We start from the raw sequence: 26,126 nt of genomic DNA, 5'->3' as shown, positions 1-26,126 counted from the left end.
AAAACCCTACTCATGCAGTGTCTCTATAACCCAAAAAGGGAAGTGAGACAGAGACGTAAAGTCCACCAGGGACTTTGGTACTCCCAAATTGTTTTTTCTGGAAGGCACTTAAAACACTGTAATGATGGGTGGCAAGGCAAAACCCTTAGACAGATAAGATTCACTAATGAATACACAAACTTTCGGTGCTGGCTACAGTGAAGTAATGAATGGTTCACAATGAGGGTCCTATAAAAGCAGTTTATTTCTTTGTCTTATTCATATCTGATATAATGGCTAAACCACACAAAACTAATTAACAGATCAGACACATTGTCAACCGAGTGAACCGCAAAACTGACAATGCTTACTATACTTAATGCCCATATCTAAATAAAGACAAATTTTTATACAATACTTAGCACTTCCAGGGTGTTTTATAACCCAATTCATCCTTACAACATTGCTGTGAGGTAGGTTATGGTTTTTTTGTTTTGTTTTTTAAGATAGATAAGACACTGTTGGTGTTACATAACTGACACCACTCTGACAATTTCTTGCATTTATTGGTTTAACACTGTATTTTAGTGCCCTTTTCAAATTATGGCACATTTTGTATTTATTTATTATTTGAATTATGGTGGCACCCAAAGCCACATGTTAAACACAAATGTATCTGAGACCCAACACCATAAACAGATCTTTTAGGCTTCTTGTAAAGCTGATCAACATTTTTTTTGTAAATAACTACTTCCTTGCTAATTTATTTAAGCAGGTCTGGAATACTGGTTATTTTATACAGTCCCCTATCAATAGCACTCATATAAAATTGCTAGTTTGTTTCTTGTAGTTTAATATTTCAACAGAGTAACTTGCTTTTTCTTTTTTTTTTTTTTTTTACACTGTAACTTACTCTATTTTAAGAGTGGCAGGAAAAATACAGGGAGCCCAGAAGCAGTACAAAATAATATTGACTTTTAAAAGATTCAAAACCACAAACTTTAGTGGCCAGATTAGTAAAGAGACATCTGCAAACAAAGACTCCTCTTGACACTGGCAATTCATAATTTCTTCCTCCCAAACATTTAAGAATTAATTTCTTTCCATGTAAGAGAATCTACTATATAACACCTTACTCTCTTTTTGTCAGGTTTTTTTTTTTTATTAGTAATGTTAAATACCAGGGGGAAAAAAGGCATTTTCCTTCTAAAACTTAACCAAAAGGAACACAAATGTAGTTGTCTAGTTTCCAAAAATAGTTTCTGTCAGAGGTACAACAATGCAATATAAACACTGACATTTGCAACAGCAGAAAAGTCTTTTTTAAAAAATTAAATAGCTTTTAAAGCAATAGTCAGGAGTGCTGACTTTTTGTCCGTTTTAAAGGCGGTCCAGCCACACATGTTTTGACATCAGTGTTGTTTTCTTCATCTTCCTCCTCCTCCTCTTCCTCCCCAACATCACCTTTTAAAATTACAATACAAATTAATACCACATATACAAAAAATACTCACAAATCCATTTCCCAAGGAAAGAAACTGGATGGATTAGAGGACAGAGAAACTCTCTTTTTCCAGGTGCCTACCTGGAGCAAAAGTTGTGGCTGAAACATGCTTTTTCCACCCCCTATGAAACCATGTAATTCAAAGTTGTTTATTTATGAATCCTTCACATTCTTTATCTGCTAGTCCCTACCATTTTGTTGTGTGATTCTGCACTGACACTATGTGTAGGGTACAGACAAAAGCCCACAAGACCTGCTTTTGTTATTGGGAAAGGGCACCGCAAGTCTCAATGTTATGTTTCTATCCCCTAAGGCAGAGGGATTGTGACAGCTCTGACCCTCTAGAAACGACTCCTATGCAAAATGTTCAACAGGTTTACTGGGTTTTCTATTGGAACTGTATGATCTACGTGAGTGATTCTCCACCCTTTCTAGATCAGCACCCTCATCACCCCACCAGGCACCTTCCTATGTAGCAAGGGGAGAGAAGGCCGGTGGACTGGCAACCCCTGAACATGTGGGCTAAGAACCCGAGGTCTGAGTCAATGGAGGATGCCGTGCAGTTACACACATCTGCCTCCGATCCATGTCTCTACCCCCAGGAAGCCAAATGGGGGCTGTCATTTGCCCCGCACACACTCGGCGCGATGGTGGAGCAACGGGGCAGGGCTCATATGGGTGACTCCAGCAGTCTCGTGGCCAATTGATCCGGATGACACATGAGCGCTTGTGCTTTGTCATGCAGCCCCTTCCCTCCGCACCAATGCCCTGCCCAGCTACCGCCCAGAGCAGCGGGGTGTGTGTGTGGGGCAAACTATGGCCCGTGGGCCGCATCCAGCTCGTCAGACCTTTTAATCTGCTCCTTGAGCTCAACTGCCCGGCTCCGCCCGCCCGGCACTCCAGCCAGGGAGCGGGGTCGGGGGCTTGCCCCACTCCAGCTGCCCAGCACTCCTGCGTTACGGGCGTGAGGACACGCATGTTACTCTGGCTGCACAACCCAAATGCACCTCAAAAGCCATTAGAGCCTGGAACGTGCAAGCCCAGGTACCTGCTACTTTTTGGCTTAGGTGACTTTCCTGGCAGCCAGAGCCAACTGGATTGTGGGCTGTTGGGAGTTACATGGGAGGAGATTTCTGAGATCAGGGGGCTGGTGAATCTCAATGAGTTCAAGTATCAGGGGGTAGCCATGTTAGTCTGTATCTACAAAAACAACAAGGAGTCTGGTGGCACCTTAAAGACTAACAGATTTATTTGGGCATAAGCTTTCGTGGGTAAAAACCTCACTTCTTCAGGTGCATCTGAAGAAGTGAGGTTTTTACCCACGAAAGCTTATGCCCAAATAAATCTGTTAGTCTTTAAGGTGCCACCAGACTCCTTGTTGTTTCAATGAGTTCAATGACTGAAAGCTGATGCCCGACAAATCCAGGCTAACATTCAATTTGTGTTCAGACAGGAACAAAATTGTCTGGTAAAAATCAACAAACAGCCCAGTAATGTAATTTTCTAACAGAATTATTGTAATAGTGTTGATTTTGAAACAAATTTATGTTGTCCCTGTTTGAACACGAATTGTTAATTTCATCACCATTCATGGCCCAAGGTACAATTTCCATACCCAGTAGTGGCCAAAAAGTTCGCCACCCCTGGTCCACTCAGCCCCGCCCCCGATTCCAGCCGCTCCGCTCCGCAGGCCCCCGCGCGTCACTCACCCCGCGGCCCGGCGGCGGTCCCCGCCCCCGCGAGCCCCCCGCTCTCTTGCTCCACTAGGGGCGCGAGCAGCGCCGAGACCTGCTCCTGCAGCTGGGACAGGCCGCGCAGCAGCCCCCGGAGCTCCCCGCCGGCGCCGGTCTCGGGCTGGCAGCGCACGCGAAGCGGCCACTTCTGCCCGTCGCGCCCGGTCAGCTGCGCCCGCAGCTCCATCCCCGCAGCCCGGCCTGAGGGGCAGAGACCGGCAGCACAGCTGCCCAATCAGAATCCGTCCTACGCGCCCTAACCCGGAAGCCCTCGGCGCCCACGAGGCAACGGCCCCCTCCAAACTCACCCCGGCAGCCGAACCGCGCGCGCGCAGCAACTCTCGCGGGGCCACTATGCGCGAACTGTCTGACCGCCACCTGCCTCGTCATGTGACTACTCCTCCGTCACGTGGTACTGAGCAGCCCCGCCCCACCCTTTGTGACTTGTTGCTATGTGCCCCGTCTGCCCGTGTCACGCGCTGAACCCTTGTTTTGCGGTCTCGCGCGTCACGTGGTGTGTTGGCAGTTCCGCTTCCGTTGTGGTGGCGCCCCCCAGCGTTGGGTCTCGTTTCCCGCCTTGTGCCGTGTCTGCCTCGGTCGGATCCCGCGATGGAGGCTGCGGCCGGGGGCGCTGAGCCCGCTGGCGGCTGCGCGGGGGCCCCGGAGGAGCCCGTGGTCTCCCTGGCTGACGTGCTGGCGGAGAACGAGGAGCTCGAGAAGGAGGCGCGGGCGGTGCTGGGTGGGAGCGATCACGAGCGCTGCAGCTACTCCCAGGTGAGGGGGCGGGCGAGAGGCTCGGGGCCGGGAGGCTGCGGAGGGGTGGGTGGGAGCCTCCTGCAGGCGGAGAAGAAACGGCGGGGGCCGGACTTGGAGCCAAGGCAGGTGCACTGGGAGCGGCTCCCCGGGACGGGGCAAGTTGGGGGGGTGGGGCGAGGGAGCCAGCGGGGTGTGTGTGGTGGGGCTGTCGCGGGGCAGGGTTGGGGTGAGTCTTAGTCTTTGATTTTCTTCAGGAGTCCCTAGGTGGGGTCCTGATTGAGCCAGAACCCGACAAGTGCCACTCGGGGCGGTGCTTGGCCTCCCCCTCTGCCATGCACTCGGTGCCCCCTTTGTGGCAAGCTCAGTGGCAAGGCTGGACTGCGGAGATGGTCCCTCTGGGGTAGAGGGAGAGGTCCAACATCCTTGTATTTTGGGATACCCTGTCTTTGATAGGGTCCTTTTCTGTGCTCTTTCTCTCTCCCACGCATGGTTTGCAGGCTGATAGTGGGGCCCCACAACATCCAGTTCAAGAGTTTACCCCATCAGACAAAATGTAGTCGTCGGCAACTGTTATGTGATGGTCATTGGTGGGAGACAAAGTTGGGGCCTCTGCCTGCTCTGTGGGTAGAGGACTTGGTGTCCACAGCATTTTGCCTAGCTCTGAACTCGCTTAACCCATAGTTTCCTTTCCATGCATGCATGCATGCATCCGATGAAGTGGGTTTTAGCCCACGAAAGCTTATGCCCACATAAATTTGTTAGTCTCTAAGGTGCCACAAGTACTCTTCGTTCTTTCAACAAATTATCCCACTTCCTATTTATTCAAGTACAAGGCTTGGTTCATGAGAAGCAAACCCTGGTGTGGCTCAGGGTGCGTCTCGCGTATTGCAAGAGCTTTGTCTTGAAAAAAAAATTGCATTTCCAGGTTCAGGAAACATATATTCACATCCTCATTGCATTTATCCTAGTCTATCCCCTTTTAAAGAGCTATTCATAGGTCAGCATTTTAGACTACAAGAAGGCACTTGGCAACTTTGTGAATGCACTAACTAAATGCCTTGTTGTTTTTGCACCCAGTGCCAGCTTGCCCCCCAAACACTAACTTGCTCCCTAAATCAGGGGTGGGCAAAGTACGGCCCGCGGGCCGGATCCGGCCCCTCAGGGCTTTGGATCCGGCTTGCGGGCTGGATACGGCTCCTCAGGGGTTTGGATATGGCCCGCGGGATTGCCACCCTCGTGGGGCTACGGGCCCCATGCCGCTCCCGGAAGCGACCAGCACCACGTCACTGAGGCCCCGGGGGGGTGGGGGTGGGGCAGACGGCTCCGCGTGCTGCCCTCACCTGCTGGTACTGCCCCCCGCAGCTCTCATTGGCCGGGAATGGGGAATTGCGGCCAGTGGGAGCTTTGAGGGAGGTACCCACAGGGGAGGGCAGCGTGCTGAGCCGCTTCAGGTAAGCGGTGACAGGCCCGAGCCCACACCCCGAACCACTTCTGCACCCCAACCCCCAGCCTTAAACTCCCTGCTGCACCCTGCACCTCTCCTGCACCCCAACCCTTGCCCTGATTCCCCTGACACACCCCACACCCATTTTGCGCCTGAGCCCCCGCCGCACCCCTCCTGCACCCCAACCCCCTGTCCTGAGCCCCCTGCCGCACACTGCACCCCTCCTGCACCCCAAACCCCTGCCCAGAGCCCCCGCCGCACACCGCACCCATCCTGCACCCCAAACCCCTGCCAAGAGCCCCCGCTGCACCCCGCACCCATCCTGCACCCCAAACCCCTGCCAAGAGCCCCCGCTGCACCCCGCACCCCTCCTGCACCCCAACCCCCTGCCCAGAGCATCTGCCGAATACCGCACCCCTCCTGCACCCCAACTCCCTGCCCAGATCCCCCGCCGCACTCCGCACCCCTCCCTGCACCACTGCCCTGAGCCCCTTCCCACACTGTGCACCCCCTCCTGCACCCCAACCCCCTTCTCTGAGCCTCCTTATGCACCCCTCCTCTGCCCCAGCCCCTTGCCCTGAGCCTCTTCCTGCACATCGCACCCCATCCCACATCCTACACTGCCTCCCGCACCCCAGCCCCCTGCCCCAGCCCTACATTCATGGTCCTGCATACAATTTCCCCACCCCGTTGTGGCCCTCAGGCCAAAGAGTTTGCCCACCCATGTCTTAAATCCAGTTCTTCTGACACAAACTGCATTTACTACTTCACTTCAACAGCAAATTATCTCCCTTCAATTATTTTTGCATCTCTGTAGTCATTTATCTTGTCTTTGTAGGGTGCTGTAAAAAGACAAGCCTTGTATGCCTGCAGTACTTGCACCCCACCAGGAGAAGAACCAGCAGGAATCTGTTTAGCCTGCAGTTATGAATGTCATGGCACGCACAAGTTATTTGAACTATATACAAAAAGGTAAAGCTTTTTTAGAGAAGGGAGATAGAGTAATTTCTGAGACACTTCTTTTTCTGTGTCGTATTGTGAAGAAGTAAAGCATCACACCAAAAAGTAGTATGTGCCTTTATGCTAAGTGCCCATCTTCTTAGAGATGTTAATCTGTGATGTGGAAAACGATTGTTGATTGCAGAGGCAGAAATGGCACTGAAGAAGTACACAGTACATTTGGGTCCTTTCATTAAAACAATTACTACATGGGTTTGGAGGAAGTACAGATTGTGCTCCTCTGTTAAATTATTAAGTATTCTTGCTCACATGTTTTATAAGCACTTGTATTCATTGTAAAGAACTTTCTAAATATTACGGCCCAACACATCCATCTGAATCAAGTAAAATACGTAGTGTGCACAGTGCTAATCATTGGCATGCAGCCACCTCTGGGGTAGAATGTAATGGCTGTTCAACAAAGCACAGCACTACTACCCAACCATGTAGGTTAAATGAAGAAAAATATTTGAATATATTAAGTGAAGATTATCATCAGAATATATTGAAACTGAATCTTTGGTAGGCAGATGAATTGCCCAAAGGAGAATTTTCCCAGAGCACCCCAACTAATACCTCTGTTAATTCAAACATTTCAGTGTGATCTTGAATGATCGTAAGTGGGAAGGAGTTCAGTTGTATATCTCATCCAAAAGACAGTATCTCCAGTAGCACAGGCTCTCATGACATCCAACTAACTTAGGCCCCAGTCTTGCAAACACTAAAACATGTGCTTGCCTTTATGCATGTGAGTAGTTACAGCAGCAACAATTAGATCTTCCATTGAGGTTTCCCAACCAAATACTGATGTAACTCAACACTGCTGAGCTGAGATCTGACAGGATCACAGCATGAGATGGTATGGCTTCAGGACAGTCTAGCCAATTTTCACATATGTTTTTGTTTAAATAGCTTGTGAGAGCATTTCATGGTTCTAAATAAGGAGCACTTATAAGAATGAGACATTATTTTAAGACAGCATAAACAATCTGAACTATTATGTCTCTTTCTTTCCAGAAACTTCCGCTGTGACTGTGGAAACAGCAAATTCAAAAATTTGCAGTGCAAGCTATTTCCAGTAAGTTTAGACACTAATCTTTATATTGTCAAGATAGCATGTGGATCATTTCTTAGGAAGTTTGAATAGGACGAGAATTGTCTTCAGGTTATACAATCTCTCAATAAATGTTCATGGTTTTTTCACCAGTTTGTACATTAAAACATATATCCTATTTCCCTTCTAGGAAAAGGGAAAAGTGAATTCAGGCAATAAGTATAATCACAACTTCTATGGATTATACTGTGTTTGTAAAAGACCGTATCCTGATCCTGAAGATGAGGTAAGAAATGCACAATCAGTAATAATACTATGGATAAAGTGCACAGACTTTTTTTCTACATAGAATGTTGATAAATGCAAAGTAATGCACATTGGAAAACATAATCCCAACTATACATAAAAATGATGGGGTCTAAATTAGCTGTTACCACTCAAGAAAGAGATCTTGGAGTCACTGTGGATAGTTCTCTGAAAACATCCACTCAAAAAAGCGAACAGAATGTTGGGAATTTGAGAAAGGGATAGATAAGAAGACAGAAAATATCATATTGCCTCTGTATAAATTCATGGTATGCCCACATCTTGAATACTGCGTGCAGATGTGGTTGCCCCATCTCAAAAAAGATATATTGGAATTGGAAAAGGTTCAGAAAAGGGCAACAAAAATTATTGGGATATGGAACGGCTTCCATATGAGGGGCAATTAATAAGACTGGGACTTTTCAGCTTGGAAAAGAGACGACTAAGGGGGGATATTATTGAGGTCTATAAAATCATGACTGGTGTGAAGAAAGTAAATAAGGTAGTGTTATTTACTCATAACACGAGAACTAGGGGTCACCAAATGAAATTAATAGGCAGAAGGTTTAAAACAAACAAAAGGAAGTATTTCTTCACACAACACACAGTCAACCTGTGGAACTCTACCAGAGGATGTTGTGAAGGTCAAGACTATAACAGGGTTCAAAATAGAACTAGATACATTCCTGGAGGACAGGTCCATCAATGGCTATTAGCCAGCATGGGCAGGGATGGGTGTCCTTAGCCTCTGATTGCCAGAAGCTGTGAATGAGCGATAGGGAATGGATCACTTGATGATTACCTGTTCTGTTCATTCCCTCTGGGGCACCTGGCATTGGCCATTGTCAGAAGACAGGATACTAGGCTAGATGGATCTTTGGTCTGACCCAGTATGGCCGTTCTTATGTAGAACTATGATCCTCAAATTCTTCCATAGAATGGACTCCATCTTAATAGAAAGAACAGGAGTACTTGTGGCACCTTAGAGACTAACAAATTTATTAGAGCGTAAGCTTTCGTGGGCTACAGCCCACTTCTTCGGATGCATATAGAGTGAACCATATATTGAGGAGATATATATACACACATACAGAGAGCATGAACAGGTGGGAGTTGTCTTACCAACTCTGAGAGGCCAATTAAGTAAGAGAAAAAAAACTTTTGAAGTGATAATCAAGATAGCCCAGTACAGACAGTTTGATAAGAAGTGTGAGAATACTTACAAGGGGAGATAATTACAATGATTACAATGTTTGTAATGGCTCAGCCATTCCCAGTCCTTATTCAATCCTGAGTTGATTGTGTCTAGTTTGCATATCAATTCCAGACTCTCGTTGGAGTCTGTTTTTGAAGTTTTTCTGTTGTAAGATAGCCACCCGCAGGTCTGTCATTGAATGGCCAGACAGGTTAAAGTGTTCTCCCACTGGTTTTTGAGTATTATGATTCCTGATGTCTGATTTGTGTCCATTAATTCTTTTGCGTAGAGACTGTCCGGCATTGCACATGGCAGAGGGGCATTGCTGGCACATGATGGCATATATCACATTGGTAGATGTGCAGGTGAACGAGCCCCTGATGGTATGGCTGATGTGATTAGGCCCTATGAATGTAAATTGGCCAAACCGGACAGTCTCTACGCAAAAGAATTAATGGACACAAATCTGACATCGGGAATCATAATACTCAAAAACCAGTGGGAGAACACTTTAACCTGTCTGGCCATTCAATGACAGACCTGCGGGTGGCTATCTTACAACAGAAAAACTTCAAAAACAGACTCCAACGAGAGACTGGAATTGATATGCAAACTAGACACAATCAACTCAGGATTGAATAAGGACTGGGAATGGCTGAGCCATTACAAACATTGAATCTATCTCCCCTTGTAAGTATTCTCACACTTCTTATCAAACTGTCTGTACTGGGCTATCTTGATTATCACTTCAAAAGTTTTTTTTCTCTTACTTAATTGGCCTCTCAGAGTTGGTAAGACAACTCCCACCTGTTCATGCTCTCTGTATGTGTGTATATATATCTCCTCAATATATGTTTCACTCTATATGCATCCGAAGAAGTGGGCTGTAGCCCACGAAAGCTTATGCTCTAATAAATTTGTTAGTCTCTAAGGTGCCACAAGTACTCCTGTTCTTTTTGCGGATACAGACTAACACGGCTGCTACTCTGAAACCCATCTTAATAGAGAGAACTTACCTGCTGTGTTACTTTTTGTTAATCATTTTATATAGTAGTCTGCATTTGCACAGTGTTTTAAGAGTACAGTGTGTTTTGCCTTGAAGATAGACAAGGAAGACGGGCAATAAATTAATGCTGTTTCCCTATTCAAAAACTTAAATGAAGGGCCAGTCCCCCATCAACAGATAAAATCATGCTTCGTTTTACCCCCACATCCTGATAAATTAATGCTGGGCAGTTCCCTCAATACAGTGAGTCAGTTTGTGCATTAATCTTGGATTTCCAATTATTTTCTTATCATGTCGCAACTCTGTATTTGTTCACCTGAAAATTCAAAATAATAATAAAATACCCCTCCGATTATTAAGTAACAAAGTACAGTCTCTAAGAAGTGAATGATAAAAAACATCCCATATTAAAGTTCCCAGCACTGGTATTGTACATTATGAAGCAGTCATATCTGAATTAAAATTCACCACTTTACTCGACTGGCACATAACATTTCAGGGGTTTTTTTTCTCTTCAAAATATTGGATTATAACTTGTCTGTCTCTCACCTCTTCAATGGGTAAGGAAAGTTACAATGTGTTTATAATATTTTGCTAAATATTCTGTATTTTTGAATAATATGAAATATTACTACAATATAATTGTATAAGAAATAGTGAATTCTTCTCACAGAGGGCATCTTGGGAATAGGCAATACCAAAATAGCAAATGCAGAAAAACATATCTGGTTTCTTGTTAGACCCATATGAATGTATAAATTAATATGACAAACATTATAATTTTGAAGTACAGTACAACATCAACTCTGCCAAGTTTTAGGGCATTTAGCACTTTATAATGAACGGGTAAATGGATTATTTAAAAACAACGTTTTAATAATAAACCAAATTGTCTTGTATTATGTTTGACAGAATTCTAAAGTTGAATAAGCAGGTCTAGCTCTCCTACTGCAAACCCGATATATAGTTATATAGTTTTTCCATATGGCGGGAAACTCTTGTTCCAAGTCAGGTTCCCAACCCAGTTCATAGAAAAGTACTGGTACCAAAATGGAGTTCAGTGTCATAAGCCTTTGCATGCTCCCGATGCGTCATTGCCCATAGCTGACTGAAGAGTCCACAGGTGAGGATAAAATCTTCCATTGTCTTTGTTGATTGGCCATTAGCACTGTCTAGCTTCTTCATTGTTGTACCTGAAAGGCTAGTTGTGAGTTTTTCTAACTTCACATCTTTGAGTAACACATAAATAGCAAAACTTCTTAACTTCATATATAATGATAGCACATACAATCCAATGAGATATTAATGTTTAGCAGATCAAGACTTTTAGAATGATACCTTTCAAGGCATACTTTGTACAAAGCATATCATAATTACATCACAATGGTAAATTTGGGGTGCAGAATGTCACAGAGAGCATATCTGGCGCTAATGGAACAATAATCTTGTTAGACAATTGGGAATCTCTAGCCAGAATATAACAAATTACAAGTGCTTCAAAACTTTGGCTGGTGAGGCGGTAAATATTTATAATGGCCATGCAATTTAAGTGTCTCACTGTGGAAAGTGATTCACTTGTATATTGTTTAGAATACACGGCACTTAAAGGCCTGTGAGAAACTCTGAAGGTTGATATTATTGCTAATAATATAACCATTCTTGTAGATCCCAGATGAAATGATCCAATGCATAGTTTGTGAAGACTGGTTCCATGGAAGGGTAAGGATATGTATTTAAGAAAATTGTCATCTTGCCTGGAAATAGGCTAAAATTAGTGTTTTCCTTAGGGAAAATCTTACTTGGAAAGGTAGGTAGGGATCTTTTGAGAACCAGGGCAAGAGTTTTCAGATTAGCTCTTTTCAGGCTGTACAAAAAACCCTAAATCTTTATTCTTTCATGCTGGCAGTCCTCATAATGAACTAGTACCCCAAATGGAGAGGACCTCTACTTTATTCAAGGTTGCTCTTAATGTATATACTAGTCCTAATAAGTGACTATAGACATCTAAAACTTTAATGTTTTATGGAAGACTGTTCTGAATGATAGCGTTTCCCATTGGAATTGGAGAAGAAGGTTATTGAGCACACCATTATCAACTGTATCATGATCTGTGGTGAATGGCAGCTCATTTGATGGGACATTAACTGAGAGCCATATTTATTTTGGGTAGGAGGGAACAAACTGCACAGTCAGTGCCTGATTAGGAACTTTAGGGAAGATTTTTCAAGGCAAATGGGGAAGGCACCCAATTACCATTGAAAGGAAATGGGAGTTGGATGCCTAGGTCACATTGTTTCCTTTGAAAATCACCTGCTTTATGCAGGGTTGGGGGTTCAGCTCATCATGTCGCTAAGGGCAGATTGTGAAATTCCAACCAGACAGAAGCAAGTAGAATGGCTAAAGTCCTGGAACAAAGACATGAAATAGGAATATTGTTGGTATAGTATACCTTTCATTAATTATAGACTTTCTGATTCAGAGAAATTATAGGATTATTTTTTCCTAAATGTTTGTATTAGATATTAAGTATTTTTGATGAATATTCTAGCTTTAACTATAAAAATTGGTCAAATTTGTCAAAAGAAAATGGAGGCAATTTATTTTAATCATCTTGATGTTTCTCACCAGTTTGTTTGAAGACAGTTTAGATTTTGTATCTAACTCTTTTCACATTGGTCCCATACTGAAGCTGAAGAAGGATAAAATGTTTTATAAAACTTGTTCAGCAAGGAGAGAATCTCAGATTACTAAGTAAGAGGGCTATTTAAAACTGCAGTGTGTGGTAGCTGTCCTATTAGGATAGACGAGGTTTGGAAATATCCATAAGTATTCCTGTTCTCTTGGCTGATAGAGTCCAGACTTAGAGAGGTTAATAATCTGGATACATTCCTTAAATTTGATTGGTCCTCTCTCATTCTCTAGCAGTATGGATGCTGGGTATGGAGGACAAACTGGGGATAATACACTGCTAATGGGAATTCTGAAAACATGAGGGAAGAGGTGGGCATGATGCTTGTTTTTCTGCCACTAAACCTAGAGAAAAAAACACTGCAGAATCCATTAATTTGCAACTAATGTGTCTCTGTCATATGTTCCTATTTCTTCTTGATAGCACCTTGGGGCAGTTCCCCCTGAGAGCGGGGACTTCCATGAGATGGTATGCCAGGCCTGCATGAATTGCTGTGCTTTCCTTTGGGCGTATACTTCACAGTTAGCAGGTAAAATTAGGAGAGCTGTACTAATATTTCTATTCTATAAACCTCCCAAACATAGCTGATTTAACTCAGGTAAGCCTATCCAAGTGGAAGACAGATATTTGCTGACAGGGCTGAAGAAATTGTGTTACTACTTAGACAAAGTTTCAGAGTAGCAGCCGTGTTAGTCTGTATCCACAAAAAGAACAGGAGTACTTGTGGCACCTTAGAGACTAACAAATTTATTTGAGCATAAGCTTTCGTGGGCTACAGCCCACTTCATTGGATGCATAGAATGGAACACACAGAAAGAGGATATTTATACATACAGAGAACATGAAAAGGTGGGAGTAGCCATACCAACTGTAAGAGGCCAATCAATGGTATGGCTACTCCCACCTTTTCATGTTCTCTGTATGTATAAATATCCTCTTTCTGTGTGTTCCATTCTATGCATCCAATGAAGTGGGCTGTAGCCCACGAAAGCTTATGCTCAAATAAATTTGTTAGTCTCTAAGGTGCCACAAGTACTCCTGTTCTTTTTACTTAGACAAAAACCTCAGGCAATAAAGTAGCTTATGTGGCAACTTTAGGTTTTGTGCTTTATAAAAAAAGGAAGGCCTAATTCTTAAGTTTCATGAAATCTTATTTTTTTTAGTTTTGAAAGTAGTTTAAGTGTAGGTATTTATGACAAATATTGCATAAATACTTGCCCCTAGGAGTTTACATTCTAGGCTAAATCAGAACTACTGAAAAGACATTACAACACTGGGGGGAGGTATAGGGAAACAGAGGTTGTGGGAGAGTTGTTGTTGGAGTAACACTGAATGGACCCTGAAGGGTGACTGTGCATCAAATGGATATGGAGAGTTCCCCTTTGCTCTATTTGGGATGTGATCTTTCTTAGGGAAAACAACTCTCCAGTTGTCTAATCAAAATAAATACAGTAGTCCTAGTGTTCTTTGCTGCACATTCTTCTCTTCGGGATTAGAAATAATGTAGGAGCTAGAAAGAAAGGGAATCATTTATGACAAATATTGCATAAATACTTGCCCCTAGGAGTTTACATTCTAGGCTAAATCAGAACTACTGAAAAGACATTACAACACTGGGGGGAGGTATAGGGAAACAGAGGTTGTGGGAGAGTTGTTGTTGGAGTAACACTGAATGGACCCTGAAGGGTGACTGTGCATCAAATGGATATGGAGAGTTCCCCTTTGCTCTATTTGGGATGTGATCTTTCTTAGGGAAAACAACTCTCCAGTTGTCTAATCAAAATAAATACAGTAGTCCTAGTGTTCTTTGCTGCACATTCTTCTCTTCGGGATTAGAAATAATGTAGGAGCTAGAAAGAAAGGGAATCATCTTCCCTTTGGGCACGACCGGGAATGGATCACTTGATGATTACCTGTTCTGTTCATTTCCTCTGGGGCATCCGGCATTGGCCATTGTCGGAAGACAGGATACTGGGCTAGATGGACCTTTGGTCTGACCCAGTATAGCTGTTCTTACGTTAGATTGCTTTGCTCCACAGCAGGTGGCTGGCTGAAGGTGCTTGTTTCCAAATGGTTGATTATATCAATTGCTGATTATGACCTGTTAGGTCATAAAAAGTTGGCTCCTCAGGATGTGTTTAAGGGGTTGATGTACAAAGATGTCATACATGGAATCGTCTTGTAGTATAAATACATGACAATGCTTTTTCTTAGAATAGGTATGGCATGGAGCATACGCTTAATTACACGTCAAAGAAGTAAACCTGTTATATACGGGGAACCCACATAGCATAGTTATACAATATGCTCTAGCATTGTGGTGCTGAGATTGCTTCACTAAATCATGAAGGAAGCTAGTGGAGGTCTATCCATTTTTATATCCACCAGGATTGCTTTGAAAAGAGATGACCGAGGCTTTTCTCTGGTAAAATAACTAAGAAATAAGGAGCAAATTCTGTAGCACATGCGCTCAGTGAAATGTTTGATCGCTTGGGTTAATATTCACTCACTCTAAAAAGTTATGTTGACAATTTCAGCTGTCCTGGTGACAAGCGAACTGAGTGAGGGAGAAACAGTGCTCTTAAGGAGCAGCAGTCATGTGTTTCACGCTCCTAAATTTGAGAGCATCTGCCACAGAGTTTTCCAGGGCTTGAGAGTGACATGCTTATGTATGTTTGCTTAATTTTATTTGTAATTGATTCATAATTACACATATATATATATATATATATATATATATGGAGAAATTATTATTTAAACCAGTCTTTTTTGAGAAGCCTCTAAAATTGGGAGACTGTTGCATCGTCCACACAGAATATTGTTCCTTTTGTTTGTCTCGAAGACCTCTGTAAACATTCTAAAAATGTATTTTATAATAAATTAAACATATTGTTCTCGGTTTCTTCTATCTGTCTGAAAAAATTAGTTTCAAGGGTATATTGGGAATAAAATATACTAAAATAAGATTAGAGAAAGTACCTGGCTACCATCCAATCTTTTTTAAATACCAATGAATTTCAAAAACCCAAAGGAAGACTAGCATCCTAGGGGTGTTCAGCACTCTGTGAGGTCATGGTATTTCTCCCCCCCCCCCCCCATTTTCGCCATTATTTTCCAGTAAACTAGGCTGTCAGGATGAAAAAACAATGAGGGTTTTCTTTTCTGCTTTGGAAGTGGGAAGGCACAACGCAGTTAATCAGTTGAAATCAGTCTTTCAGTTAATAAAAATAAACTTACTGTGACTTGTTCTGTAACACTATTTTTGCAGGAGGAGGCGTGGGGGGTATGAGGAAGCTATGATAAAAGATTAAGTAATTGTGTTGTTGTTTAATGAGATCATGGTGTCCCCAGACGACTCTAGAATATATCCTTGTTTTTATTGAAGTGTACAGTGCAGTTTGAGCACTTGTATGACATTACAGTGTCAAAAGAAATTCTGAAACTGCTTTCTTTGACTGGCAAGCTTATGTTAGTTATGGATATACATTTTCTAGTTCCTACTGTGACCAAAGTGACCTCACTTGACGATGAAAGGATTGTGCTGAATGTCAAAGAAACTGAAGAACAGAACAGAGAAATCAAAAAGGAAAGTGGAGGAGATCACCAAGGGAAGATCAAGGAGGAAGAGCAAGTAGAGCAGTATAATGAGCCATCTACTAGTTCTGGCTCTAAATGTCCAGAGGTAAACTGCACATTTTTCTTAATGTTTTATGTTCCCTCTCTGCTTAGTGTGTGCAAAGCTCCTCTTTTGGTTCTGTGAATGGGAAACATACATTTCATGCTCCCTATCAATACTTCATCTACTTAAATACTACTCAAAGTTTGTGTAATTATCCCAGCACAACCTCCACTGCAGTAGACATGCCAGTAACTACTGATGTGAAATGCGTCAATTGATCAGCCAGTAGACGAGGAATACAGTATGCTCAGCAAAGATCTTCCATTCCTCTTTTTATGTCACCCCTTTTGTTGCTTGATCAGCCTGAGATCACTTCTAAATTTGTTTGCTAATATGGAAGTACCACCCACTGCAACTGTGCCATCAGGCTAGCTCAGATCTAATTTCTGAGCCCTTTATTGCTTTTGCATTGACTCTGATGTTGATTTGTAAGAAGGATAATCAATTAATTTAGCGTATGATGCCTTTTAGCAGTTTTAGCTGATTCTCCTGGGTATACAGCAGTGTCCTAATTCAAACTTTACTCTGAACACGCATTAGGGAGCTTTTAAAAAAAAAAAAATCAAAGCAGGGACCAGTATTGTAGCTGAGAAAAGGACAAACTGGAAAAAACCCCTAAATTAACCCCCTTTGAAATAGAATAGAAGTGAAAAATACTGACTTGTTTCATTTTAATTCAGACAGTTACAAAAAGCGATGAACCGGTGTGTAAGCTGCGAGAACTCCAGACCAAGCAGTCTCTGAAGAAGGATACTGCCACCTTTTGGCCATCTAACTGGCGGAGTAAATTGTGCACATGCAAAGACTGTTTAGTATGTATACATTTTGTTTTCTGGGCTAACATTTACATTAGCTCCTTGAAGACTCTACTGAGAGAAGTCAATACATAATACAATTTTTAAAACTTCCTTGTTCTGAATGTAAATAGCTACTGGAAAACATTCCACTAACCTAAGGAAACAAGTGTGGGTCTTATCTGATGACTTTCTCATCTTCAGTATTAATAGTATATAATAGCCTGTGAACATTTTGTATTTATTTACCTACTGTCTAAAGTAAGCACAGTTCTGGAAGCATTCACAAGAAGTGGCTGAAATACTTGCTGATATAAAATAATGTGATAAATGTCATTTCTTTGGGAGAGGTCTTGAAAGGTTGGCAAATGGTCTGTAAAGTTTGTAAGCTGGAAAATAACTTTTACTTTTACTCTTCAGAAAATGTATTCAGAACTGGATGTCCAATTCCTGATTGATGAATGTGACACTGTCTTGGCCTATGAGAATAAAGGTACAAGTGACCAGGAAACAGACAGAAGAGATCCTTTAATGGACACGCTTAATAGCATGAACAGAGTCCAGCAAGTAGAACTCATCTGTGGTAAATATAATTTCATTTTGGGAATTCAGCATAGCATTTTAAATATATATCTTACCTAAAGGAGCTATGTAATAGACCTCTTACTTAAAAAGCAGCTTATAAGAGACTGTTTAACTAACCTCCAGAAACATTTCTGTAGGAAACCTTGAACGTTTTTGTCTTCAGCCTGTTGTTAATTGTTACTATTTATATTAAGGAAGCAGATTTTGTAGAAACTTCTGCTTGTTTTCTAATTCAGCAGATCGGCAGTGGTAATTCCTTCTCGAAAGTTGACATGTTCGTATTAGCTAGCTTAGTTTTCTGAGTTCATAGATTATGTATATATAGCATCAACAGCACAAATACAATTTCCCTGCCCTGCACAGCTGTCATAAGTAGATAATAGGCAGGGAAGGGTGACAGTGAAAAGCATGGGACTGAATGAGGAAGTCAAGCACTCACTTAATTTTAGTTTAGTTTGCTTCTTATATGCATTATTTGTGGGGCGGGGGAATCGTCAGCTTCAGGGCAGATGGAATTTCCTGACAGTGTTCTGTTCCTGGTCTGTGGAGTATACCCAAACTCTGTTCCAGTGTCTATAGACATGAAGATGGAGGTACTTGAAAAATGGTGCACTAGTCCCTCAACAAGAGGCTGCACTATATCTGACATGTTTGAGCATTTCTGGGCCAATAAGCCAGAGTCCTCAGTCATCAATTAGGGCTCTTCCATGGAAGACTTTATCAATTGTATCAACTCATGCTCTTGCCACTTTTCTGAAGAACACAATGTGCCAGTGTGACTGTATTGTAACTCAGCAGAATCTGTTCTGCTCCGCTCCAGTGAACTTAAGCTAATTAAACCCTTGAGGGTTTGAACAAATGAAGCTCACTTCACATATAAAGAACAGCTAGTACTGATGTATTAATTTATTCATAGGGCTTGATTCTCAGGTTTATTTTGTCCTTAAAATACCTATTTAAGCTGGTTGGTCTAGGCACAGGGGAATTCCCTTATGTAGGAAGCATCTGTCAGTGATGTCAGGCGCAGGGGTGTTGTCAGAGTGTGTGTCCATGCTTGGTTGCTCCTAAAAATCAGTGTGTTAGTTTTAAAATTTACAAGAGCAGAACAAATTGCTTGATTCTTGCTCAGTTAATTCTCATTCAGAAAGGTACGGATTGCTTTATGTAACTTGCTGTGGGGAGGTACATTGTGAATCTGGTAAGGAAACAGTGGACTGAGCTGAAGTCTTGCCAAGTGCTAGAACTGGAATCTGTATCCCATGTTCTCTGAACCGTCTCATTTAGTGTTGATAGCACTTTGCTTTCCGCACAGCCAGCTTGTCAGCCTAGGCAAGTGAGGCACAGCCTAACCAAGAATTTCTAAGAGCTGCACGATGTTTTCCATAGTGTTTATCGAATTGATAAATATAGATTTACAGACAGTTAAGCATATATATTAAAAAGTTAATATAATTCCACAAGAAGTGCTTGTGATTTGATTTAAATCTGTCACAACTCACTGTCCAGTAGTGAAACGCAATGCCAAAAAGTTAGAAGAATGTAATGCTGCATGAGGCTCAAATCTCGGTAAAGCTAATAGTGCCTCAAGAAGCTGCCTTGTTACCATGGCAATTTACCACACCAAGAAGTCAGTTTATAAAGGTGTTGCTATGGTAACCACTGTTTGAGGCCATGGCAGGATTGTAGCAGTTGAGGCCAGTTCTGAACTTGGTGACATATGTTTGGAATTTGCGTTTTTAAAATTTTCAGTAATGGCTTCTGTAGAAAATGACATTGTGTGTGACCTGAGAAAAACTAGATTTTAATTAAGATTTCAAGAAGAGAGATGTTCAATCATTAAGGAAGGCAGAATAACACCAGCACTGGAGGTCTTGAAGAAAGACGGGAAAAGAACGCGTCAATTTCAGACATCTTGGTACAAAGTCCATAAATGGCTAACAGGCAGCGCTATGAGTAACAGATTATATTGTTGGCCCTGTTTGCTTCTTTCAACTAAAAAAAAAACATGTGGGCTAATGAAGGTTACTGTGACTGGAAAAATGTGTCACGAAGCACATCTATACACAGCTCATCACAAGATCACATAAAAAATGAAGTTTCCTTGAAACGCTTAGAGCAGGCAAGCACTCCTGTAGATGTGTTGCTTAGTGAGCAAAGGCACCTTGCTATCTTAGAGCACAACAAGAAAGTCAGGAAGAACAGAGAGATTTTGAAGCGACTAATTGATATTTCAGTTGTTTTATCTCGTCAAGAACTTGCATTCCATTACTGTTATGAGACGGAACAATCTCTCAATCAGGGTAATTACAGGAAACTTTTTGATTATTTTTTTCATCATGACAAGAGATTGAATGTTTATTGGCAAAAAAATGCATCAATTTTTTCTGACCTATCAAAGAACATTCAAAACAAATTGATCGAATGTGTGGCTGAAGAAATAATATCCTACATTGACTGAGATTGAAGAGTGCAGCTTTTTTGTTTGCGAGATAAGTGAGAAATGTCAGTTGTTTCATCTAAGCCAGCTTTCACTTGTGTTACGCTACGTGGACAAGAAGGGGCAAACACAGGAGCGGTTCATGGGTTTTAAAAATGTCAGTGCAGATCGAACTGCAGTTGCTTTGAAGCAGGTTCTGGATTCAGTGCTGTTAAAATACAACTACAAAAGAAAACTTGTGTCTCATTCATATGATGGCACTGTAGTGATTACTGGTGAGCTGGGAGGTCTGCAAGCCCTAATTAAAAAAGAGGCTCCACAAGCTCTGTTTGTGCATGGTTTTGCCCACAAATTAGATTTAGTTCTCCAGCAAGGTGCGCAGTGTATTAAAGAAACCCGTGGCTTTTTTGCAACCTTGGAAGGCTTCTCCACATTTTTTACACGCTCGAGCAAACACAGTGCACTGCTGGATCGAATTGTGGGCCAAAGGATACCTTCCCTCTGTGCAGTTCGATGGATATACAAGAGCAGAGTCCTACATGCTATTGTCTCGGAAAGAGAGAAACTTTGCAAAGTATTTCAGGAGATTGTCAATGCCAGTGATTGGGATGGAGAATCTGGGCGACAAGCCATAGGATACGGATACCTTACAAAACTAAACGACTTCCAGTTTCTTTTCTTGGCATACTCCTACGGTAACATCTTCAGCATCACTGACATTCTCAGTGATGTTCTTCAGAAAAAGGCTGTTGATGTAGCTTACTGCAATTTGCAAGTTCAGTTAACAATCACAAGGATTGGTGATCTGCATAAAGAAGAGGAGTTCAAAGAAGTGTTTAATTCTGCAGCCACTACCCTCACTGACTTACCTTCACCTCCAAAAAAATGTAGGCTGGATTTGGAAGATGGATCCTCTGAAGATGGTCAGAAAATGTATTTACAACTATACAATGAAATCATTGATAACATCATTCTGCAGCTGTCTCTCAGGTTTGTAGACATAAAGGCCCTCCACTTCATTGAGCTGTCGGACTCATCAAGATTTCCAGCTTTCAGGAAACAGTTCCCCACAGATGCTTTTACCTCACTCTCCAATTCTTATGGCAGCTACTTTGATTTAGATCATCTCAAGAATGAGTTTGGTGTCATCTTCAAAGATGAGCAGTTTCAGAATCGTTCTGTTAGCGACGGGCTGCGCTTAATCAATTAAACTGGGCTCTGTGAAGTGCTTAAGGAAGTGTACCGCTTTTTTTGCTTAGTTGCCACTATACCAGCAACAACAGTGAGTGTGAAAAGAAGCTTTTCTTGCCTTAAACGCATCAAGACATACTTGAGCACAGTGGATCAGGGTTGTCTCAGTGCACTGGCCACAATATCCATTGAAAAAGAACTGTTCTCTTTCCTGGAGAAGCAACCGACCTGGTACGATGTTGTTATTGCACAGCTTTGCTTCAAAAAAAAGAGACTGATTGATCTTCACCATATGAATAAGGTAAGCTTACGTCACTTAATGGATGTCAGTTTCTTGCTATGACATGAAATTTTTTGAATGACTTTTTGATACTGTATTTTTATAGCAAATAGTCCACTAAATAATATGTGATTGTCAGGTTCTGATTTGCCAATTGATTATAAAACCTTTTTTTAAAGCAGTTTTCTAAGTTGTGTTGTTTAAAGTGCTAATGTTGCCTTTGTTTTTTTTTAGTTGATGGGATTCTATTATAGTGACATAGTGATGACTGCAGGCTATTTGAATGCATGAAAATGCTCATAGCAGAGATATGAGATTAGCTGAACAATGTCAAGTTACGTTTAGGACTTTAATAAGCCAGCATGTAAAATAATATGAAAATGTCCCAACTGTCTTGTTTATTTGGAAGTACTCTTCTTTTTCTTTCTCTGCAAACTGATTAATTGAGAATGATCGTTTCTGTGTATTTAATCTTATTATAGCCATTATTATTCAGTGGGTGGGGGTGGATATAACTATTGTGATTTGTGCTTCTCCTGTCAAAGTCACAAGCCACCATTGCTCACAGCTCTAACAGTTAGCAACTTCTGTTCAAAGTGAAGTTATTGAGTAGGAGGACACACAGATTTAAGAACCACCTTAGGATAAAGCCTTCCCACAGCTCTTCATTAATTTATAATCCAAACTTGAAATCCATTTACTGAAGCAAGTCTAGTCAGTTACTAGTTATCAAGAGGAGATAGCAAGCAATCATTGAAGCAGACAGTTGAGGGTTTTTTCCATTTTTTTCTTCCAGAATACAACGACCTAAAGACAGAACTGACTGACTATCTCAGGCGATTTGCAGATGAAGGAACAGTAAGCTAAAACTAAACAGTGTTTTCTAGAAAAAAATCTCAAATTTTTTTAAAAAATACTTATTTTATGACAGGTTAAAATTTCCATAGTTTTTTTGGGGCGTGGGGAGGGGGAAATAGGAGAATGAAGTAGAAATGTCACCTCCATTTTTGACTAAGAGTTGAGAAAATGCATGTGCTGTAAGTAAAGGAAAGGTTTGTTGAGAGACTGCTTGGGCTCTTTGTAATTGTGCACATAATGTCTGTTTATCTTTAGGCTCTTCTGTTCTGTAAAAACCCATTATTAGCATATTAAAGTATTGATGAGTGCAGTTTATAAACAAAATAAATTAGTTGAATTTTTAATCTGAGACTTTTTGCATAAACATATTTTTTGTCCTTTATCAGCCTCTCTAACATTTCTTAAAAGAGCAAGAACAGGTTACTACCACACTTGATCTATTCAATCATACTTTATCCAAGGCATTCACATCCCATTGTCAGTCAGCACTAGAATTTACACCTTAAACTTCCTTTGTACCTTCAGAGCCATGAGTTTTTCCCCCCCCCCCCAAAAACTACCTCAGCTGAGACATTTTGGTACCATTTTTGGTTCTGTTCCTAACTTGGCTGAAATACAGGCATTGTGTATGCAATTATGCAGTCTTCAACCCACTACAGTCCTACTGACATCTTTCATTTTTGTTTGTAGTGTTGCTGTAACAATGTTAATCCCAGGATATTTGAGAGTAAAGGTGAGTGAGGTAATCTCTTTTATTGCACCTACTTCTGTTAGCGAAAGAGAGAAACTTGAGCTTACTGTGTAAATGTGAAAGCTTGTCTGTTTCACTAACAGAAGTTGTTCTAATAAAAGATTCTCACTCACCTTATTTCACTTTGTAATTAGAGTTCCTGATAGTTCATAAGAGCTGGACAAGCATTTTATACTTTTCTAATATTTTCCTTCCTTTCCCTTGGGGCTGCTCTTTTTGCCATTCAGGGTGGGAGTTCACGTGCTTTTATTGTGGAATTTATGCTTTTGCACGGGGTAGGTCAGGACCATTGTTCTTAACAAGTTGGATTCCTTGATACTGCTGGTGATGCAGTGTGTTTTGTGTGTGTTACAAATACTGTCCTGAGAAACTTCTCTCATGTAGTTCTTGTCTGTTAGGTGGTCCTTTTTCCAGATATGTATTTTATTGTACTAGTTTGTCACAACTTGGGTTTCATTTTATTATCAGGTTGTTAAAAGAGAGGACATTCAGCAATTCTTTGAAGAATTTCAGTCACGCAAGAGAAGACGGACAAATAGGATGCAGTACTACTGCAGTTAGACTGAAAAGGCTTTGACTCATAAGGACAAATGGAAAATCCAATCCATCCTTCAGTAAATAGAAGCTAATATTTGACCTCTTTCCCTAAATCCTGCTTTCCAAGAGGCCTCCTCCAACTCTGCTCATTCACTCTGTTCCATAAAATACTTCTCTTACTTTTGTAGCTTATACATATATCTAACTTCGTTACAGGTGCATTGCAGAGCAACTTATCATGCAGATTTCAGACAGTGTCGGTATACTTAAGTTGTCAAAAGTTGGTTTTGTTTCAGAGGGAGTGAATTGGTCCTTGTTAAAACAACTTTTGTGCCACTTCGTGTCCTTTTTATCCTTTGACCTGTTTCATTTTAGTACGTGTAGCTATATACCATACTAAAGATGGGGGCAGAAAACGTTCTGTATTGGGAATAAATCTACATTGTATAGTGTTGCTTTGTTGGTCTGAATACTTCCATACTAACTCTTCTAGTGTAGTGGTACTATCATAAGTTTACAATACAAAGGCAGAGGGTTCTTATTCACCTGGAATGTTTAACCAGACTGATGGGCATAATTCTCTAAATGTTACGGTATGTTTAAACCTTAGAGGAGAATCACAGCTTAAAAGTAGGGTTATTATGTGAACTTAAATTGCATTGTACTTGCACAGACTAACTCTGGTGTTGCTGTGGAAGTGTATTTTCTGGGTAGGAGGAGATTAAGGAATCATGGACTGGCCTTCCAGCAACAGCCTATGGCATTTTTATTACTTTTTTTTAGAAAAACTTGGTTCATGTTTCATTGTACAGTCACATCTCAAATTAATAGAATGGCTGTCAGTTTTATCCTCTCACTAGAATGTAAAGGGAATGATACTAGTAGGTTACAACCTAAGCTTTTGGGGGTTTTAAAAACTGACCTATCTTAAGCTGCTCTAGTTTTTAAATGTTACAGAAAGGAATACGTTAACGTAACATTTTAAAACCTATTTGCTGCCGTATAAACTTGTGACCTTTTTGGAACCACTGTGGTAGTTATTGGACATAAGACTCAAATCTACAGCTGAAGTCCTTAAAACAAAACTTAAATATCAGAACTTACATGTTAGTTTAAAACCCACAATTGAGATTCTTGAGAAAATTTTTACATTGGTTAATCTTAAACTACCAGTTGATATGTATAGTACTTGAAGGGCTTGTATTTTCCCCAGAGTCTGCTTTTACATCAACCATATTGCTTTTTGTTTTTAAACTTGTCCTTTACTATTCTTCCCATTATTTTGTTTGACTGCCTCACTTTGCAAAACCTAGTTTTGTCAGAAATAGATACTCAGTTAATTGGTTTGTTTTATGCAGATATGACAAGTTGCTTTTAAAACTATGTTTCTGGGTACTGTATATGCTCTTTTTGTAGAAATTGTTACTGGAGTTAGATATGCAGTTCTACTCCAAAAATGATTCTGTAAAATTTAAATAAAATTATTGTTCAGACAATCTGCATGTCATGGTTGCTTTTAGAATTACTGTTGTGCAGTTTAGGCTTTGTGCATCCAGTCCGAACAGTAAATCTTTCAACCCAGGAATAAGGCTGTGGGTGTGTATATGTTTTTAGCCAAGTTCCTGTATACGGTCATGAGACTTCCACTGTACAAAGAAACTAGAGGCAAGGACACCAGGAAGGAAGATAAACAGCTGATTGGAAAGGAACTAGGTACCTCAACCAATCCTACTCAAGCAGTCACTAAGCCCAGAAGGTAACAGCATCAAGTAAGTGTACTTGGTTTTTAAATAGCAACTTCAGACTTTGCCCAAAGGGAATATCAACCAAAGCAAGCAAGTCCATCTTACTGAAACAAACTAGGGAAGACTTGGATTTCCCAGAACCACGGTGCCTTTAACCAAGAGCTTTTTGTAATGGACATCTCTTTAAACGTTTAAGTAGCAAAACAAATCTGCAATACTCGCAGAACAGATCTTAGCCCTTTTCCTTACAGATGAGATACTGGCTTCTGAGATGCCTGACTCAGTTTAAATAAAACTTTCCAGAGAATGGACTACTTGTGAGGTCTTGCACTAGTATTTGTTAGAACAATTGGCTGATCAACATAAGAAATATGACCTTGGGAAAGCTTGGTGGGCAAAATGAAAACTTTCTTCCTGGTTTAAAAAGAAAAAACGGTTACCTACCTTTTGTAACTTTTTCTTCGAGATGTGTTGCTCATGTCCATTCCATTCTAGGTGTGCACGCCCACATGCACATTTGTTGGAGACTTTTGCCTTAGCAGCATCTGTAGGAGCAGCAGTGGCGCCCCCTTAACTGCCACGCTCATGCGTCGGTATATTAGGT

At 41.4% G+C, this 26,126-nt stretch overlaps 2 protein-coding genes across 2 annotated transcripts; one reads left to right on the top strand and one right to left on the bottom strand.

Annotated features, from left to right (window-relative positions):
• Positions 1 to 221: 221 nt before the first annotated feature.
• Positions 222 to 3,403, bottom strand: LOC135878056 (EKC/KEOPS complex subunit GON7-like). Its single transcript, XM_065403619.1, has 2 exons — positions 3,193 to 3,403; positions 222 to 1,443 (listed from the first exon to the last, which is right to left on the bottom strand). The coding sequence occupies exons 1-2, from the start codon at positions 3,401 to 3,403 to the stop codon at positions 1,334 to 1,336; spliced, it is 321 nt and encodes a 106-aa protein (XP_065259691.1). The 3' UTR covers positions 222 to 1,333.
• Positions 3,404 to 3,825: 422 nt separating this feature from the next.
• UBR7 (ubiquitin protein ligase E3 component n-recognin 7) lies at positions 3,826 to 25,265 on the top strand. The gene is made up of 11 exons (XM_065403183.1): positions 3,826 to 3,990; positions 6,255 to 6,388; positions 7,433 to 7,493; positions 7,660 to 7,755; positions 11,642 to 11,695; positions 13,089 to 13,194; positions 16,160 to 16,347; positions 17,025 to 17,156; positions 17,559 to 17,721; positions 22,428 to 22,489; positions 23,709 to 25,265. The coding sequence occupies exons 1-11, from the start codon at positions 3,826 to 3,828 to the stop codon at positions 23,799 to 23,801; spliced, it is 1,254 nt and encodes a 417-aa protein (XP_065259255.1). The 3' UTR covers positions 23,802 to 25,265.
• The last annotated feature ends 861 nt before the right edge of the window (positions 25,266 to 26,126 follow it).

The sequence above is a fragment of the Emys orbicularis genome, chromosome 4, assembly GCF_028017835.1.
Source record: "Emys orbicularis isolate rEmyOrb1 chromosome 4, rEmyOrb1.hap1, whole genome shotgun sequence".
Classification (NCBI taxonomy): domain Eukaryota; kingdom Metazoa; phylum Chordata; order Testudines; family Emydidae; genus Emys; species Emys orbicularis.
This window is presented reverse-complemented; position numbering and strand designations above follow the sequence as displayed.